This window comes from Lutra lutra, chromosome Y, assembly GCF_902655055.1.
Source record: "Lutra lutra chromosome Y, mLutLut1.2, whole genome shotgun sequence".
NCBI classification, from domain to species: domain Eukaryota; kingdom Metazoa; phylum Chordata; class Mammalia; order Carnivora; family Mustelidae; genus Lutra; species Lutra lutra.
In genome coordinates, this window is record NC_062297.1 from 86564 (window position 1) to 106785 (window position 20222).

Consider the following 20222-nt stretch of genomic DNA (forward strand, 5'->3'; position numbering starts at 1 on the left):
TATTAAGGTAAACAGACAAAATCAGAGACAAAGACACCAGCAACAAGATGAGGAATGAGGAATTAATGTTTAATGGTTAGTTTCTGTGAGATGATGAAAAGGTTCTTCAAATGAATAGTTGAACATTGTGAACGTACTTAATGCTTATGAACTTCACCTGTAAATTATTAAAATTGTAAATTTTGTTATGTATATTTTGCCACAAATATAATACATATATTGTTTGCATTATTAAAATATATTTTACTTATTTGTTAGGAAGAGAGAGCACAAGCAGAGTGAGTGACAGACAGGGGGAGAGGGAGAAGCAGACTCCACACAGAGCAGGGAGCCCAGCATGAGGCTTGATCCCAGGATGCTGAGATCATGACCTAGCTGAAGGCAGATGGTTAACAGACTGGCCACCCAGGTATCCCTACTGTTTGCATTTTATAACATTTTCAAAATGACAAATCTAGAGATATAAATTTGTTAGTACTTAAATTCATAAGTAGTTTCCAAGGTAGTCATGGGACTGATAGGTAGTATTATAAACATTAGCATCAGGATGTTCCATTGTTGCAAGGAAAGAATTTTGTATCTTAACTGTTAGTAGTTATGTAAATTTACTTGAACCAAATTCCATAAACACGTATGCGTTTTTGTATTTGTAAAAGCTGAATTAAGGTTTGTAGTGTTGTACTTAACAAATACTGTATATTTGAAAATCTCCTTGTTTTAAATTTTAGCATAGTTTTTTGTCCCTATTGCATTAAACTGATTGATGAAAGTTTATATACTAATTCTGCACCTTCTTGTGAAGATAATTTCAAATAAAAATTTACATTAACAAACGTAATGTAACACCACATTACCAAATTGGAAAAGCATGGAACTCTTGATCTTGGGGTTATAAATTCAAGTCACACATTAGGTGCAGAGATTACTAACTGCCCCCATCCCCCCAAAAAAGACAGGGCGCCTGGGTGGCTCAGTGGGTTAAAGCCTCTGCCTTCAGCTCAGGATATGATCTCAGGGTCCTAGGATTGAGCCCCGCATTGGACTCTCTGCTCAGCGGGGAGCCTGCTTCCACGGCTCTTTGCCTCTGTGTCTCTGCCTACTTGTTATCTCTCTCAAATAAACAACAAAACAAGGCAAGATCAAATCAAGTTCAGTCTACAAAAGTGAAGCTGTTTCAATATTAGAAAATTCATTAATATCATATTCTATATTAATCAATCCATGTTAGGAAAGTTATAATCATCTGTAAAAATGCTGGGGTGATAATTGTTGATAAAATTCAACTCCCATTCATGACTGAAATACTAAGTAAAATAAGAATCAAGAGCTTTTTTTTTTCCTGTTGAGGAATTCTTTTATTTTCCACAGAAGCCGCGTAAGTGGCAGATTCAAAATAGGCACAGATGTGGCTGAGTACTGAATTGTGCTAAGTAGTAGAGAATCAACAACAGTAATGTCTGGAGAGGCTGCACAAGCTGGTGAAATGATTCAATTTGGACCATCCCATGAAAGAAGATACCAAAGCACAGGCTGTGATCCTGGGGTAAGGCCCTGGATGCTACGGGAAAAACTGCATACCTTGGAAGCCTGGAAAGCACTGAGCCAGGATGGAGCCTCATGCTCAAAGCCATATTGGGGAGTCACAACGTGTTCCATTTTGAGCATGATGTTATTTAGATGCGGCCTGTGGTCACTTTTGACCTACAGATGTTGCAGCCACATTGACAGGTAGCTCAGGGTGAGGTCATAGTGGGTCTAAATTCTACAGTGATGGGGTGCATCTAAGGATAACCTTTGTTCTATAGGTCAGAAAGCTTTTCCCTGTACGGAAAGTACAATCAACAGTGGGCCAAGTGTGAAGTGGGGTCAGTGAGGATTTTCTCACCTGCACACAATAGCAATTTTCCACTTCAAAATTTCCCTTGGTAGTTGAACGCAGTTCTTCTATTTTTACTTGTATTTTATTTGGTTAAAGCATCAAAGATGATTTTGGAAGTTGGGCTGCTATTTTGACTTTACTCAATAAACCATTTTCAGGTTGGTAATATTATTTGCTGGAGTATTAAATTATGCACATCAGTTACATTTTCCTTAACTTTTCCTGCCTGATACATCTCTGGATGTTGTGCTTCCACCACTCTAAGTTAGAATATAACTCAGGAACATGCCACCCTATCTGAATATGTGTTCACCAATTTGGAAGTCACTATAGCTACTTAACACAGTCATAAAAATGACTAAATATGAAATGTTAGTATCTTGTCTCTATAGGGAAATTATAGAAGTGTTTCCACTATAATCAGGAATAATGTTGGCTATTGTATTACTATCAAATACTGTTCTAGGGATACTACACAGTGAAATTAGACATTAGAATCAAAAGTTTAACAGTGAGGGGAAAGTACAATCACTACTATTTGTGGATCACTTCAGATTGTCTGGAATACTCCATAGAATCAAATCTAAATTAATGCAACAATAATTCAATAGTAGAATATAAAATTAAAATATGAAAGTCATAGCCAGCATGTAAACAGAGCAAGATGGAAGATAATATCCTCATTTCAATGGCAGGGGGAAAAACGGAATGGAGTATAAATTAAGAAAACTACAAAACCTGGGGACACCTGTGTCGGGCTCCCTACTTCTCCCTCTCCCTCTGCAACTTCTCCCTGTTTATACTCATTTCTTTCTCTCTCTCACACAGACATAAATAATCTTTTAAAAAAATATATTTTACTTATTTATTTGACAGAGATCACAAGTAGGAAAAGAGGCAGGGAGAGAAGGGAGGACGACAAGATCATGATCTGGGCTGAAATCAAGATTCAGACCTTAACCAACTGACCCAGCCAGGCATTCACCCACCTTTTCAAGATTTGAAAGAGAGTAGTTTTTAGTTTTTATCATTTGTTATTGTAGGCTGTACCTCCAAGGTAGGGTTTGAACTCCCAAGATAAAGTCACATGGTCAGCTAGGTGCCCCAGAAATCTATTGAAAAATAGGAAGTATTTCTCCCATCTTCACTGCCTCTTCCTATTGCTTATTCATCCCTGAATATTTTAATAATGAAGGGGGTGCCTGGATGGCCCAGTCGGCTCAGCATCTGCCTTTGGCTCGTGTCATGATCCCAGGGTCCTTGGACTGAGTCCTGCATCAGGTTCCCTGGTCAGCGATGATCCTGTACCTCTCTCTGCTCTTCCCCCTGCTTGTCCTCTCTCTGACAAAGAAATAAATAAAATCTTTAAAAAACATATTTTAACAATTACAGATCTCAGTGCAACCGAACCACATTCATTTCCATTCTAGAAATGAAAAAAAAAAAAAAAATCTAGTAACATAAAGCTAGTGCAAGATGAAACATTCCTGTTCATCGACCTGTATCATTTGGTAATCCAATTCCAAAATCAGGGTTAATTTTTGCCAAAAAAGAACTAAATTTTGTCCTATTGATCTCAAAAAGTCACTGTCAAAGCCTATCTTCTGTGGGGGTAGTGCCAGAGGGGCACAGGAGGAAGCTAAACACACACACCCAACTGGCCCTCAGGCAACATCTCAGCAGGAGGTCTGAAAAATGATTAAATAGGATTCAGAGCCTGATAATAAAATAACAAACAGCTAGGATACAATAGAAAATTGTCACACAAATTCCTAGAATATCATAAAATGATGGAAATATTAATAGATAAAAGTTTGAATCAGATGGGGCACCTGGGTGGCCCAGTGGTTTGGGCCTCTGTCTTCAGCTCAGGTCATGGTCCTGGGGTACTGGGATCGAGCCCCGAATCGGGCTCTCTGCTCAGCAGGGAGCCTGTTTCCCTTCTTCTCTCTCTGCCTCTCTCTCTGCCTACCTCTCTGCCTGGTTGTGATGTCTCTCTGTCAAATAAATAAATAAATAAAACTTAAAAAAAAAAAGTTTGAATCAGATGCTAAAAGTATCCGAGATTAAGTTTAAATAAACAATCATACAAATACTTCAACACGAAATTACAAATCTCTTAGAACTACCAATAGAAAATCTCAGGAAATACAAATAACAAGACATGCAAATGTAAAGCACAGAACTGAAAAATCCATTAATCAAAATACAAAACAAAACAAGAGCAGACTGTCAGAATAACCTAGCTGAACAAACGAAAACAGGTTGAAAAAATGAACACAGCAAAGAGACTAAAAAAATTATAAGAAATAATGGTTCACACATCTGCTATTTGTCAAAGATCAGTATCAAACCAAATGAAGCCAAATGAATATCAAATGGATGAATTTCAAAATAATTCACATTAAACATATAATTGAACTTCTGAAAATTACTGACCAAGAAAAAGTGTGGAAAGCAAGTCAGAGACAAAGACAAAAGCATAAGAGCTCAAAGAATTTGAAGGACAGTCGATTTCTGATTTGAAGTTACAGGAAGAAGGAAATGACACATGATTTCTCAAGTACTGAAAAAACACAACAGAACACAAAAAACCAGTGTCAATCCAGAACTGCATAACTAATAAAGCTTTCCTTCAGAAATTAAGGAGAAATAAAAAGTCTCAGATGAAGGAATACTCAAAATACTAGTTGCTAAAACATTATTTAAAGAAAGGCCAGAGCCACCTGAGTGGCTTAGTCAGTTAAGCATTGTGATCCCAGAGTCCGGGTCCTGGGATCAAGTTCTGAGTTGGGTTCCCTGCTCAGCAGGAAGCCTGCTTCTCTCCTCTGCTGCTTCCCCTGCTTGTGCTCTCTCTCTACTTCTCTCTTGCTGACAAATAAATAAAAGGTAAAAGAAAATAATAATAAATAAAGGCCAAATCAAATTCTCTAAACAAAAAGGAAATGAAATGGGTGGGCCGAAGGTTCAGAAGAGGGTCAACAAAAACAAGGAAAAATTAGGGTGATGAATAACTTCTCAAGAATTTCTTGATTAGAACACTGTCTGATGTGATGCTTGGTGAATATAAAGAAAATAATTTACATACTATTTAAACAGTGGGGGACGGGGGTAGTACCTGGGTGGTTCAGTGGGTTGAGCTCTTCCTTTGGCTCAGGTCATGATCTCAGGGTCCTGGGATTGAGCCCCACATTGGGCTCTCTGCTCTGCACAGAGCCTGCTTCCCCCTCCCTCTCAGCCTGCCTCTCTGCCTACTTGTGATCTCTATCTCTGTCAAATAAATAAATAAAATCTAAAAAAAAAAAAAGTGGAAAGGGCAGGGGCACCAGGGTGGCTCAGTTGTTAAGTGTCTGCCTTCAGCTCATGTCATGATTCCAGAGTCTGAGAATCAAGCCCCGCATTGGCTCCTTGCTCAGTCCTTTCCACAACCCCTGTTTGTGTTCCCTCTCTCACTCTGTCATAAATAAATAAAATCTTTAAAGAAAAAATAAGGGATAAAGGGAAGTAAAGTTTCCACACTTCAAGGGGAAAACGGGTAGACAGGGGTAAGTTTCAAATGTATGTTTTAACACGTAAAGCAATTTCTAAGAAAACTAGTCAAAAGAACATACTCAAAACACTGTATGTAGATTACTACAGAATTTCAAAATATTTTCAAGTTAAGTCAGAGGGAAAGAAAACATTAATATGAGAAGTAATGGAAGAAAAACTGAGAACATAATGAAAACAGCAGTATGAGGCCCTAAAATACCAAAACTATCTTAAATGTGAAGTCTATACATACATACATTACTCAAGATTCAAAGACTGGCAAAGTGGCTTAAAAGACAACTAACTACATGCTGCTTAAATAAATTCATCACAAATTTAAGTTGAAAGTAAAATAAACAAAACCTAACAATATAAAACAAAAATTTTTAAGAGGGAGCTGATGTATTAGTATCTAATAAAGGATACTTCAGAGCAAAGAAAATTGTTAAAAACAGAGAGAGATGATACATAATGATAAAGATCAAACCACCAAGAAAACATGATCCTAAATGTTTAACAGAGCAAGTAAGAGAGACTAAAAATAAACAAAAAGGAATACAACTGAAAAGAGAAATACACATATCCCAAATCTGAAGTTGGGTATTTTACTTATTTAGATTCATGTTTATGTCAGAGAGAGAGTGAGTGCATGTGCACAAGCAGGGGAAGCACAAGTCAGAGAGAGAGGCAGGCTCCCCACTCAGCAGGGGGCCCGATGCAGGGCTCCAGGCGAGGACCCTGGATCATGACATGAGCCAAAGGTAGATGGCAGATACTTAAGTGATTGAGCCAGGTACCCTGAATACTCAGGCACCCTGAAGTCAGGTATTTTAGAAAGTTTGACACAACAACTGTTAAACTACTATATAGAAAATCAGCACGGATACAAAAAATCTGAGCCCAATTTATAATCAATCAACCAACCAAATGAACTAATTAAAATACACAGGACACTTCTACTGAAAGCACAATATACAATTTTTTCACCACCCCAAAACATTCAGCAAAGACTGCATCTTGAGACCTAACGTAAAAATCAACTTAAAAGAAACTGAAACACAATACACTGACCAAAATGGAACCAAATTAGAAATCATTAACATAAGAAGACAATAACCAGGAAAATATTTAAATACTTGGAAATAAATGCAATATTTAATATTAAAATTTTTTCTTCTTGAGAAAGTTCATAAGCAGGGGAAGCAGCAGAGGGAGAGGGAGAAGCAGGCTCCCCACTGAGCCGGAAGGCCAGAACCCTGGGATCATGACATGAATGGAAGGCAGTTGCTTTACCAACTGTGCAACCAGAATGTGCCAAGAAAGGATTGGTATTTTTGTTGTTTGGGTAGTTATCTAGTAGTGTGATTGCTAGATCATATGGTTGTCATTTATTTATTTAGATGGGCAATGAGCTTTTTAAAATTTTTTTTTAATTTTTAAAAATTTTTTTAGTGTTCCAGAATTCATTATTTATGCACCACACCCAGTGCTCCATGCAATACATGGTCTCTATATTTTATTTGAGAGCTAGACAGCACAAGTGGGGTCAGGGGCAGAGGGAGAAGCAGACTCCCCTCTGAGCAGGGAGCGTGATGGGGGACTCCATCCCAGAACTCTTGAGATCATGACCTGAGTTGAAGGCAGACGCTTAACTGAGACACCCAGGTGCCCAAATTCTAAATATTTTTTAAGAGGAAAAGGCCACAGGGAATTTTACAAAAAACAACAAATTGCAACCTACCAAATGTGAGATAAAACAAAACACTTAAGAAAAATTTATTTTACTAAATATGTATAGTAATTCTTTTTTCCCCCATTGCTCAATGAGATCCCTAGCTGCTTTATTTAAACTTGGGGTTGGTGATTAATCAGTTGTATGTACTATCCACTGCTCATTACATCATGTGCCCTTACTACCCATCACTCAGTTATTCCACCCTCTCAAGCACCTACTTCCTCTTCAGGAACTCAGTTCTTTTCCTATGATTGAGGGTCTCTTACAGTTTTTTGTCTTCCTCTGATTTTGTCTTGTTTTATATTTCCCTGTGTTCCCCAAGATCCTGTTTGGTTTCTTAAATTTCACAAGGAGATAAAATTATCTTTCTCTGGCTTATTTCACTTACCTCTAGCTCCATTCACATTGTTGCAAATGGCACTAATTTTCTTTAATGGCTAAGTAATATTCCAATGTGTGTTTATGTATCTGTGTGTTACCACATCTTAATCTACTCATCTGTCAATGGACATCTGGGCTCTTTCCATTGTTTGGCTTAAGGGGACATTATTGCTATAAACACTGGGGTAGATGCCCTTTTGGATCACTACATTATTATCTTTCAGGTAAATACTTAATAGTGCAATTGCTGGGTTACAGGGTAGCTCTATTTTCAATCTTTTGAGGAACCGCCATACTGTTTACATTCAGTTTGCATTCCCACCAACAGTGTGAGAGGGCTCCTTTCTCTGCCTCCTTACCAACACTGTTATTTCCTGACCTGTTAATTTTAGCAATTCTGACTGATGTGAGGTGGTATATTATTGTGATTTTGATCTGAATTTCCCTAATGCCAAGAGATGTTGAGCATTTTTTTCATGTCTGTTAGCCATTTGCAAATCTTTGGAGAAATGTCTCTTCATGTCCTCTGCCCATTTCTTGACTGGATTCTTTGGGTGTTGAGTTTGATAAATTACTCATAGATTTTTGGGTACTAGCCCTTTATCTGATAAGACATTTGCAAATATTTAAGCGAAGACTTCTAAAACTAAATTCCTATATTTACAAACAAAACCACCCACTAAAATAAATCCGAAGTATGGCACAAAAGAGATCAACAAAATGGAAAAACTAAAGAAATCAACAGAACAAAATTCTGGTTCTCAAAACCACATGGGCAATATTGTTGATAAACCTCTAGCAATACCGAATATGAACAAAACCACAAAACACCAATTAGAATTAAGACAGTTTATCACTACGGGTGTACATCAAAAATAGGATTATGAAAGACTGAGAAATCACTACGTGGGGAAAAAAGAAACAAAAACAAAACAAAAAACAAAACTGGAGCAATTCCTCAAAATTTAAAGGAATGAAAAATGGTACAGTCACTCTGGGGAAAAATATATATATATTTGAAACTAAATGTACAACTACCATATATCCAGCAATTGTCCTCTTAGGCATTTACCCCACAAAAATAAAAGGTGTCCATTCAAACACCTGTACATGAATACGATACCTTTATTTAGCATAGCTCAAACACCATATACACATGTTCTTCATTAGATGAATGGCTAAACTGTGGTACATTCATACCTTGAATGGTACTCAGCAACAAAATCAGAAAGCTGATACATGCCAACAACCTGGACACATCTCCAGGAATTACACTACAAAGAAGCCTTTAGCAAAAAGTAACATGCTTCATGGTTTCCTTTAGAATATTCTTGAAATGGCTAAATTAGAAAAATAGAGAATATAACAATGTTGCCAGAGTCAAAGGCAGGAAAAGGCAGGTAAGTGTAGTGGATTTGAATATTAAAGGCAACATGAGAGATCCAAATGGTGAAAGCAGTACTTTTTTTTTTTTTAAACTCTTTTATTTTTATTTGACAGACAGAGAGCAAGAGAGAGATCACAAGCAGACAACAGGCAGGCAGACAGAGAGAGAGGGAACCAGGCTCCCCACTAAGCAGAGAGCCCGATGTGGGGCTCGATCCCAGGACCCTGGAATCATGACCCGAGATGAAGGTAGAGGTCTGAGCTTACCTAACTGCCTGAGCCACCCAGGCGCCCTAAAAGCAATATTCTGTATATTGACTGTATTATAATCCATAACTTGAAATAGCGCATTACACTATAGTTCTGCAGGATGTTCCCTCTGGGGCAAAGACACTAACCTACATACAAAAATTGTGTTACTATTTTCTTACCATTGCAAGTGAATGCCCAATTATGTGAAAATTAAAATGTAATTAAGAAACAAAATACAGGGGCACCTGGGTGGCTCAGTCGGTTAAGCCGCTGCCTTCGGCTCAGGTCATGATCCCAGGTCCTGGGTTCGAGCCCCACATCAGGCTTTCTGCTCAGCAGGGAGCCTGCTTCCTCCTCTCTCTCTGCCTGCCTCTCTGCCTACTTGTGATTTCTGTCAAATAAATAAATAAAATCTTTAAAAAAAAACACAAAATACATATGCCTACTTTACAGGCTTTCAAATTTAAAGAGAGAACAATGAAAAGATTCCTCAAACACAAAAGGTTTTTTAAGCACTTTCAATTCCGAATTTTCTATAGTAGGATGGAGTAAACGCTCCATTTAGAGTAATATAGCCAGAATTTAAATCTTTATCTTTCCAGCCCTTAATACCTTATCTGTAAAATAAAACAAGTGCCTACCCAAAGATCACTGAAGGTTAAATAGGCACATTTGAAAAAACCCTTTGAATGATGCTCTGTATAAATGCATGATAGTATGTATAATTAAATCATACTAAAAGCAAAACATTATCTGGGTTGTTTCAAATACTGAAAGAGAACAGTACTGTATAAAGCACTCTAGGTCAATGCTATAAAAATGTTGCTTAAATATGGTAACCTGGGGTTACCTGGCTGGCTTAGTTGAAAGAGCATGTGACTCTTGATCTCAGGGTCATGAATTTAAGCACCATGTTGGGTGTAGATTACTAAAAAAATAAAACTAAATCAAATCAAATCAAATCAAATGAAGTTGTTAGTCTGTCTAGCATTTACCAAAGAAGATAATCTCATATCTAGGGTGTTTCTGGACACAACTGATCCCTCTCAAATTCATAATTTTAGCCTCACCATGGCTATCAGTCTTTACTCCCATTTCTTCATTAAAGCTGCTCAGACTAGTATCACTTGCTATGCTAACATCTTTTTCGTTTATTCTCTTTTCATGACTTAGACATAGTTTTTTCAAAAGCTCTGATGTGACAAATGTTATCTCCTCTTTTCTCTTTGGTGTTTTCTTTGCTCTATCTCATTTCCTTGTTATGTAATTTTATTCCAAAGAGTTCTCTGTCCTTCTCTTTTGCGGGATTTTAACTTCCAGTCTACTTAGTGATATGACTGACAAACATGAAGGTCCTAATTCTCAATTTACTTCTTCAGACAACGCAGAAGCCAGGATTTGGGTAAATATAGCAAACTGAATTGCATATCCACTGCACAAAATTTATGATTTTCATAAATTATATGCCATGAATTAGAGTTCCTATTTAAATTGTAACAAACAGAAAAGAATATGACCAAGTGCACTCTTTCTGGATTAGTCGCTATTTTATGTAATGTGTGTGCTATGATACAAATTTAATTGAGGGCACCTGGATAGACATCTTAATGAGTGTCACACCTCTAGGAGTAAAAGAACAAAAAGAGAGAATCTATTTCTTTAATGCCCTCCAAATCCAAATTGCAAAGGATGTTAAATTGATGAAATACATAACAGAGGACTTCATTATCTAGATATACTTCTAAGTAATACTGATATGTTTGATTTTTCACTTCCTATCCTATTTAATAACTGTAACCTTCTTAAAAGTACAATTCTTAACATATAACCCAAATATATTAAGAAACAGAACTAAGTCATATTTATGTCCAAGTCAATTCAATAAATTCAATTTACATTAATCATGGCAATTAATCATTTCAAAAAGAGATGAGACAATAAGATGTTTTGTAAGTAATACAAAACAGAAGTGGTTAAGAAATACTCATATATATACTATTAGTACTTTATAATTTTTGTTTCCCGGGGGTTGGTTTGGAATTTAAGTTGGGGAGGGGAAAAAGTATGTCTTGACTTTTATTACCAATGACTTCTGGATAAGAGCTTTTACAAAAGAACCACAAAAATAACAATAATTATAAAATAACTGAGTAGGATGAAGTACTTTTTTTTTCCCTTAATTAAAACAGAATTGCAATTATTTTCCTTTGAAATTATACCATGATGATTGCTGTTAAGATTTTAACTCTGGAAAAATTATTACCTAATTTAATAAAGTATCTACAAGTTTCTTCTTTAAACTATTTCTAGGAAGCCAGAATACTTGAGTATTATTTGAAAAGAGATACTTGACACATATAATCTCTCAAGGCAGTTCACTAGATAAGATTAAAAATTCTCTTAGATATTTGTGCAACTTCATTTATAGAACTCCACCAAAGGTCCATAGGAAAGTTTTAGAACACTGTGATAAAATGAGAATACATGCCAAATGCTTCAGAAAAAGTAGAGGTAGAAACCAGGTTTTAATATAAAATGAGATTAATATGGTTATGTTATTTGTTCATATGAAACAAAAGCCTTCATAGAACTTCTTGAAATTGACTAGTGATACAGAATTTGAGTATCTCTCCTCTTTCCTTCCTCAGCTATATTCAACAAACGGAAAGTATGGAATTTCAAAGTTATCTAATTTTTAAAAATAAGTCATTTAACGTATTTGTTCTCTGCAGCGGAAGCCATCATCAGTCTGAATCTCTTTTCTGTAGTAAAAAAGTGATAAATAAAATTTATCAAACTTTATAATGTTTCCCTTAAAATCTCAAATTCACTATTTGTTTTCTAATATACATTTTGCCTGAAATACTGGCTATCACTACAATAACTAACTTAATAAAACAGGCTGAAAAGACATTTACTTTAAAAAAGCATATTTTGTAAGCCACTACTTTACAGCAGGCAGCTCAAAAATGATCATAAATGTGAAAATTTTAAAATCTGTTTTATCTTTATACAATTATATATTTTTATTTCTATGTTATACGTGTGTGAATATATATGTATATATAAAATACATAGAATCAGATTTGAAAATGAACAAAAGCTAGGTCTTTACAGGAAGTCTTTTTTAAAACTCAAACTGTGGAAAACCCTTTAAACATTAAACAATTTTAATAAAAGTTTCTGTACAATACTACACAGTTTTATTTACACATAGAAAATGTAAAAGGAGCACTGTTTAAAATTACAGAACTCCTTAATATTTAATGGCAGGTAAATCTCAGGTAAAATTAACAACATTCCATCACAAATATTTTCAAGCAATAAATATGTATTCATAAATAGTGTAAATCTGTGTCAGGATTAGAAAGAAAAATCACAAATCTGAAGTTTATTCCTTATACTATGTGCAATCCATTATCTTTGTGTCTTGGCTCTTAGGCTAGGAGTTTTTCTTAACATTTATTTTGGAAATTAGAAGTGTAATCACTGTGGCCTCAAACAACAGACAAAAATATAAAATGATAAAAAAACAAAACAAAACAAACAAAACCCCCAAAGCTTTCTCATCTAATTTTTTACATAAAAAAAGTTGATTAAAGATTTGAAATTCATTAAACATCTTAACAAGTGACTGGCCAGCTATAACATTAATTTTTCCTCACAAAAATTCTGAAAGGGAAAACTATAGAGGAAAACTAATTTAGCTGTCCAGAAATACAGAAATATAGAAAAAGGTTATCTTCAAGTCAGTAGTCGGACATTGCCACATACTGTCAGATCATAAAACATGCCATTATGATTAGTTACAGCTGGATCAACTTTGTGAGAGTCCTGGAGGAGAGGCAGTGTTCTCCTACATCCAGTTGGTTGACACTCTATTCTTGGAAGGTTGCATAGACGTAGCTTTTAGTCAGCAGTCTTATGAACAGCTATAAAACCAGTGGAGCAAGACCTTTCCTGATGAGCAGAAAAGGTGTCATTTAATATTCACGGTCTAGTATCAAGAGGATGTTGACAATGAAGGAGCCTAAAATTAAAAATAAGGTATGTTAACTATTTTTGCATATTAATCCTTAATACAGCTCTTGGCTCAGGAGTATCAACATACAGCCTATTGATGACATGAGTTAGAAAGCAACACCAAATACCCACAAAGTTCAATATTCAACAGGGTTCTGAAACATTACCCCATTTTTCTGTAGTTCAAAATTTAATTAAAAAAAAAAAAAAAACACAAAAAACCACAATGGAACATTTAGACCTATTTTTTTAGACTGCTGAAAGAGTAGTGTGGAAAATAATTTGAAAAGTCAATTAAAATTTGGGTAGTGAGTGATTGGCTTATGAACAATTCTCTGGTAGAATACATATTTCACATATTTGTCATAATTTTTTTCTTTTTCAAGCAATTCTGAGAACAATTTAATTAAAAATATCTGAATCTAGATTTCAAAGTTTTGAAGAAAAAGCACAGAAAAATGCCAACAGTTCATGACTAAATGTTTCCAATCCTACTGCCACTCAAAGCCAGATATAAATGGTATCTCTACATGTCCTTGAAATCATAAAAATGGCATTTAAAATAATATGAATTTAGTTTTTCCACACCTTATATATTATACCATTAAGCCAAAAAACATAAATATTCCCAAGAGTTTAGCACTTAAGATAAGCAACAGATTTTAAACAAATGCAGTGATCTCTGAAAACACGAGTACATTAAAAAAATACTGATTTCCTTATAGAGCATCCATATAGAATTAAGTAACCCATCTTTTATCAGTGAAATAAAATAACATAAAGACTATCACAGTATTATAAAAGAAAACAAAGACTTTCAAATGTAATTATTGTGGTTATTATTTAGGCCATTCTTACTGAAAAGAAAAAATAGTAATGTGTATCAACTGCACATGGATAAAGGGCTTTAAAGTATAAGGAAAACACAGAAATATCTCATTATTATGCAATATCTACTGAGCCAAGAGAAAATTTAAATATCTTATTATAAATTGTATTTATCAGATACCAAAAACAAACACTGCTGCTTCAAAAACCCAGCTAATTATGTACTCACATATAGAATTCACTTACTAATGTAAACTGGTCATAGACTTGTATCAGGTCCTCCATTTTGTATTGTTCTAGCACCACAAAATTATCCAGAGTTCCACTTGTTTTTCGTGCACAGTCTTGGCAATGTACTATGTAAGTCTTTTGAGAATTGCTTTCATTAGTGACAAAAAGAAGATCAAAAACCTCCACCTATTTTAATAAAAGAGAAAAAAAAAGCACTGAATGGAGAGTTGTAGGATTGCAGCACTATAATGTGACTATGGAATTCTACTTTACGTGAAATTATGGACAGTGATTTTTGTAAATGGAAGTATGTAAAAAAAAAAAAAATACACACCCTCATAGTTGTATGTTTGATATACCAGGTTTACTTGTATGGCAAAAACGAGAGCCATAATATGTATTTAGAGACCGATCCAAGGGAATCAAATACTGATTAAAACTTCTAAAGTTTAGGGCGCCTGGGTGGCTCAGTGGGTTGGGCTGCTGGCCTTCGGCTCGGGTCATGATCTCAGGGTCCTGGGATCAAGTCCCACATCGGGCTCTCAGCTCGGCAGGGAGCCTGCTTCCCTCTCTCTCTGCCTGCCTTTCTGCCTACTTGTGATCTCTGTCAAATAAATAAATAAATAAATAAATAAATAAATAAATAAATAAATAAATAAATAAATCTTAAAAACAAAAAAACAAAAAAACAAAAATAAACTTCTAAAGTTTAATACTCAGTTTGATAAAGGTCACCTTATTTTTATTTTATCCAAAATATCAGTATAAGTAATCAGGTAAAAGTAATGATTCTTTGTACTTCTCTATGATAGCATCCATAGTGTTGGGTTTATTTTTTTTTTCAAAATTATAATTTTTTTATTATTATGTTCAAATAGCATACAGTATATCATTAGTTTTTGATGTAGTGTTTAACAGTTCATTAGCTGTTTGTGTTTAGATACTTCTCTCCTTTCACAGATTGGCTCCATAAAAGTGGTGACTATGTTTTATTCAAATTTGGACCTTGAGAGCATGTATCATCAATATTTAATGAAAGCTAATAATAAAAGGAAAAACAAAGTAATTGAAATATACATATTCAGTGCCTGGATGGCTCAGTTGGTTGGGCAGCTGCCTTTAGCCTGGGTAGTGATCCTGGAGTCCCAGGACTGAGTCCCCTGTTGGGCTCCCTGCTCAGTAGGGAGTCTGCTTTTCCCTCTGACCTCTCCTCTCTCATGCTCCCTCTCTCTCACTCTCTCAAATAAATGAATAAATAAAATCCTAAAAAAAAAAAAATATATATATATATATATATGTATATACATATGTATATACATATATATATATATATTCAGATTGGGTTTTTTTGCCCTAAAGTAGGCCGCACACTGAGCAGCGAGCCCAATGTGGGGCTTGAACTCAGGACCCTGAGATCATGACCTGAGTTGAGAGCAAAAGTTATGTGGTTAACTAAGCCAACCAAGTAACCCCATTAACTAGTTATTTTTAGCTGACAGATGAGTAAAAAGAAGTGGTCACTTGTAAGGCCTGTATATTAAAGAAAAGTACAGGCAGCATATTCATGAGTATTACGCCGGAAGATAGTAAGAACCTCTTTAATATAGAAACCATAATGATTTGTAAAGCTCCAGCAAAATTCGGGATAACAGCTGCAACACTTTTGTTTTCAAATACTCTGAAGATTATATATTTAACTGAAGTATGACACCTAACCTGAAAGAATCTCGTAGATCTTATAATAACATATTTTGATGAGATTACACAATATTATAATAGCCAAGGGATACAGTCAGTTTACCCCGCTATCACACAATTTCAAGATTTAGTTTGGATTTTCAATTTCCTATCCAAGTGGGTCCTTTAACCACTGCTTGATTTTATGACAAAAACTTACCAACTAAAATAATATTAGAACAGGACTGTTAAAATGTCAGTTTCTAAGGTGTTTTATTACTATCCATAAATAACATAGTATACGAAACTTTAAAATTTGGGATTCCTGAACTTGTCATCATTCCCCATGTGATCAACTACCCTGCTGACCTAAACACTTTTAAACTCCTTTCTTTTTATATTCCTAAAATGAAAGACTAGCTTAATTGAACCCTTGTTAAACCCTCAAGACCATTCCAATATTCTCCAAACTGACACCTGTGCCTTCTAGCTGGATTCTAATAAAACACACATCTTCACTTAGTGCCTTGCTTGAAACTTCTATGGCTTCAACGACATTAAAGTAAAGATCAAATTCCTTAAACCCATCTCCTTTTACAGTCCTTAGGAGTCAAATTTTAAAACAGCCTGTAAGTTCTAAACCAGTAAGAGCAATTATTTTCTTCACTGTTTCTATAACAGTCCATACATGTCCAGCTTCATATTCATCACTTTCATGTGCATCTATAACTTGTTTACATTCTGTCTCCAAGTAGAAGTAAGCTCCTCTCCAGGAAGTACCAATCTTTTATTTCTGTACTTTATGGAAGCCTCGGTCAAAGGAAAAAACCAACAACTATATTAATAAATTGCATTATGACTGATATGCCTGGATCTACAAAGAAATAGATAAGTTTGCTGGCATTTGTATACTTATTGTAGATTACTGCTAGTTTAAAATCCAAGATAATTGTCAACTGGTAAGGAATTACTACATGAATGCTTCTGTAGGCATTACTTCTGAATTAAGTTAAATGAAATATTATACCATCAGATGAAAATTTAATATAATTGTTAATAAAAAAATGCATTATATAAAAGTATAGGTAAATCTGTAATTTAAAACACACCCCCAAACTAGAGATTCTACAATAAAACAACTGTCAGCAAGAGCAGTTACCTCACAAATGCTACAATAATGTGCCGGTTCATCATTTGTCCGCCCATGCCATATAACTTCTTTTCCTGCGGTAATAAGAGCTTCTCTCAGTGTCTGACATTGCTTTAGAATTTTTAGAAGACAGTACCTATTGTGGAGAAAATTATTTATGACAACATTTGAATATTGAATATTTGTAGCATATAAGATATACCATCTGTGTATAACTGAGTATCTTGGTTTTACAGTTTATTGATATGGTATTTTTCTTTTGTCAATTTTTTCACATATAACATGCCTTAACACAATGGTAATACTAAAGCACAAAGAGTATCTGAATACAAAAATACAAAGAGTATCTGAATACAAAAATACAACCTTAATCTACAAAACACTCATCTCTTGTTCAAAAATATGATCTTAATTTTTGCTCTGATTTGGGTAAACTGAGAGAACTTTCCAAAGAAGTAAATTTATAGGGGCACCTGGGTGGCTCAGTGAGTTAAGCCTCTGCCTTTGGCTCCAGTCATGATCTCAGGGTCCTGGGATCAAGCCCTGCATTGGGCTCTCTACTCAGTGGGGAGCCTGCTTCCCCCTCCCCTCTCTGCCTGCCACCTGCCTGCTTGTGTGATCCCTCTCTGTCAAATAAATAAATAAAATCTTAAAAAAAAAAAAGGGGGGGGGGAGTAAATTTATAATAGAGTCAAGTTCTTCATCTCTGAAATCAGTCTGAATTCCATGCTGGAACTTCTCCAAAGCAGAAAACTGTAGATTTAGACATTAAAGAACATAAAATCAGCTTAAACTATAGTACTAAAGGATAAAAAGAATATTATTGGTTCGAACTTTTTATACCCTTAAAAATTTATTTTAAAAAGAAAGAGAGTATATGTGCATTTGGGGGTGGGAGGGAAGGCAAAGGGAGGGAATTCTAAGCAGACTCCGAGGTGAGCATGGAACCTAACACAGGGTTTAATCACATGACCCATGAGATCATGACATGAGCTGAAACAGTAAGAGGCTTAGTTGACTAAGCCACCTTGGTGCCCATATATTAACAACCTTTTTATTTTTATTTTTTTTATTTTATTTATTTCACACACAGAGAGAGATCACAAGTAGGCAGAGAGAGAGAGAGAGAGGAGGAAGGAGGCTCCCCGCCGAGCAGAGAGCCCGATGCGGGGCTCGATCCCAGGACCCTGGGATCCTGACCTGAGCTGAAGGAAGAGGATTTAACCCACTGAGCCACCCAGGCGCCCCATTAACAACCTTTTTAAAAAATACTTTGTACTTGGGGCGCCTGGGTGGCTCAGCTGGTTAAGTAGCTGCCTTTAGCCTGGGTCATGATCCCAGGATCCTGGGATTGAGCCCCACATCAGGCTCCCTGCTTGGCAGATTGCCTGCTTTTCCCTCTCCCTCTTTATGCCACTTTGCCACCTTGTGCTGTCAAATGAATAAATAAAATCTTAAAAAAAAAACCCCAACTTTATACTTTTCTAACGTTCATACTTATAAGGTTAGCAAGTCAATTCTCATAAATAGTGATAATTTTTCTATCATTTGTTATCATTGCTCAGAAATATCTGCTAACATTCCCATGAATTTAAGTGCCTCAACTTCCCCTTTGAAGGCAGAGTTGTACTAGATGATCTATATGGCACACTCTAGCTCTAAAATTATTCTAAAAATCCTAACTACCAATGATCAGTTTAATAAAAGTGATGTTAATAACTACATTTGTGAACAGTATAACCCATTGGGATAAGGTCCAAACCAACTGCAGTTAACAGACTGAACTGCTAATGACTTAGAATTTGGATCAGTTATTATAAATACTTAGGTAATTATTTGAAAGAATTGAGTATTATCAGTACCTAAAACTAACCTCCTTCAGTGTTTACAATGCTCCTACTCTTTCTTTCCCATTAGAATGCAGGACTCATGAGAGCAAAGGCTTTGTCTATTTTATTAAATGCAATAAGACTGCCTGGTACAGAGAAAATGCTTAATAAATACATGATTCTTAAGTGAGTAATTACATATTACAGTATGATAGGACCATCATATTAAATTTCTCTTAATTTGTATTTCTGTATCAGGTTAAAATTCTGTATCAAAACTCACACAAATAAGCCTGGAGTAAGAGGATTTTAAGAATATAAGTTATTAACTTCTTTAAAAACAAAATGAGCATAATAATTTCAAGTCTAAAGCTGCATGAAAAATTCTTAAGTATCATATGAAACAGTAACACTTTCAGTTTACCTTTAGCAATTTTTCAAGTTAAAATAACTGTGAACAAAACTTTGCCTTACTAGATTTATATTTCAAAATAAGGAAAGCTTTGTGATATATGCATGTGTGTTGAAGAAAGTACTAGAGGAGACAAAAAGTAAAAATCCAATATGAAACACTATACACTAGATGTGCAGCATTCACTGATGTCTTCGGCCTACCCCTTTCCAATGTGATTTCACCGCTGAAATAATGTCCGAAACCCTGTAAATTTTTACTTGCAGATGCAACAATGCTTATGAACTCAGCAATCTGTCATTAGGAAAATGTCAGTAAGAGGTGCATTCATAAACAGTATCAGAGATCAGATAGTTTACATACTTGCACTACTAAAGTCCAATGCCAAGAGGCTTTACTATCAATCTCTTCAAATGAGGGAAAAATGGAGCACAGAAAGACAAAATTTTCTTATAATGTTATCTTCTCTATACTCTCTTCACTTTCTGCCTATTACTCTCCCTCACTTTTCTCTTATGAAAATGAGATTCTAAGTGCTAGGGAATCACATTTTGTTTCCTCAAATCCTTACCAGCACTATTAGGAAAATAGTATTATTCTTTAAGAATCATACACACACATATACATATGTATACACATATACATATATATGCCCTGGAAACAATAATAAATAACAATGAAAAAAACAGCAGCGTAATTATTATAATCGATAATATTTCATATTTCTCTGAATAGAATGATTTTTCATTGGTGATAGTGATGCAGAGAAGGAAAGAAAAGCATATACACTACAATTTGGAGAAATACAGTAAGTGGCAGGGTCTAAAAATATGTTACTGCAAATAAACGTGTAAAACAAATGGAATGGAAACCAGGTCAATAAATGAGAAATTACTACAATACATGTA

General features: G+C 35.1%; 1 protein-coding gene across 4 annotated transcripts in view; it reads right to left on the minus strand.

Moving 5' to 3' along the window:
* Positions 1-11000: 11000 nt before the first annotated feature.
* Positions 11001-20222, minus strand: part of LOC125092595 (lysine-specific demethylase 6A-like) — a 172952-nt gene continuing 163730 nt past the window's right edge. For all 4 annotated transcript variants that reach the window (XM_047716962.1, XM_047716961.1, XM_047716963.1 and 1 more), the window contains 3 exons: positions 17083-17209; positions 14262-14432; positions 11001-13194 (listed from right to left, as the gene is read on the minus strand). In XM_047716962.1, coding sequence (XP_047572918.1) covers positions 13168-13194; positions 14262-14432; positions 17083-17209 — 325 coding nt within the window. In that variant the 3' untranslated portion in view covers positions 11001-13167. The remainder of the gene's footprint in view (positions 13195-14261; positions 14433-17082; positions 17210-20222) is intronic.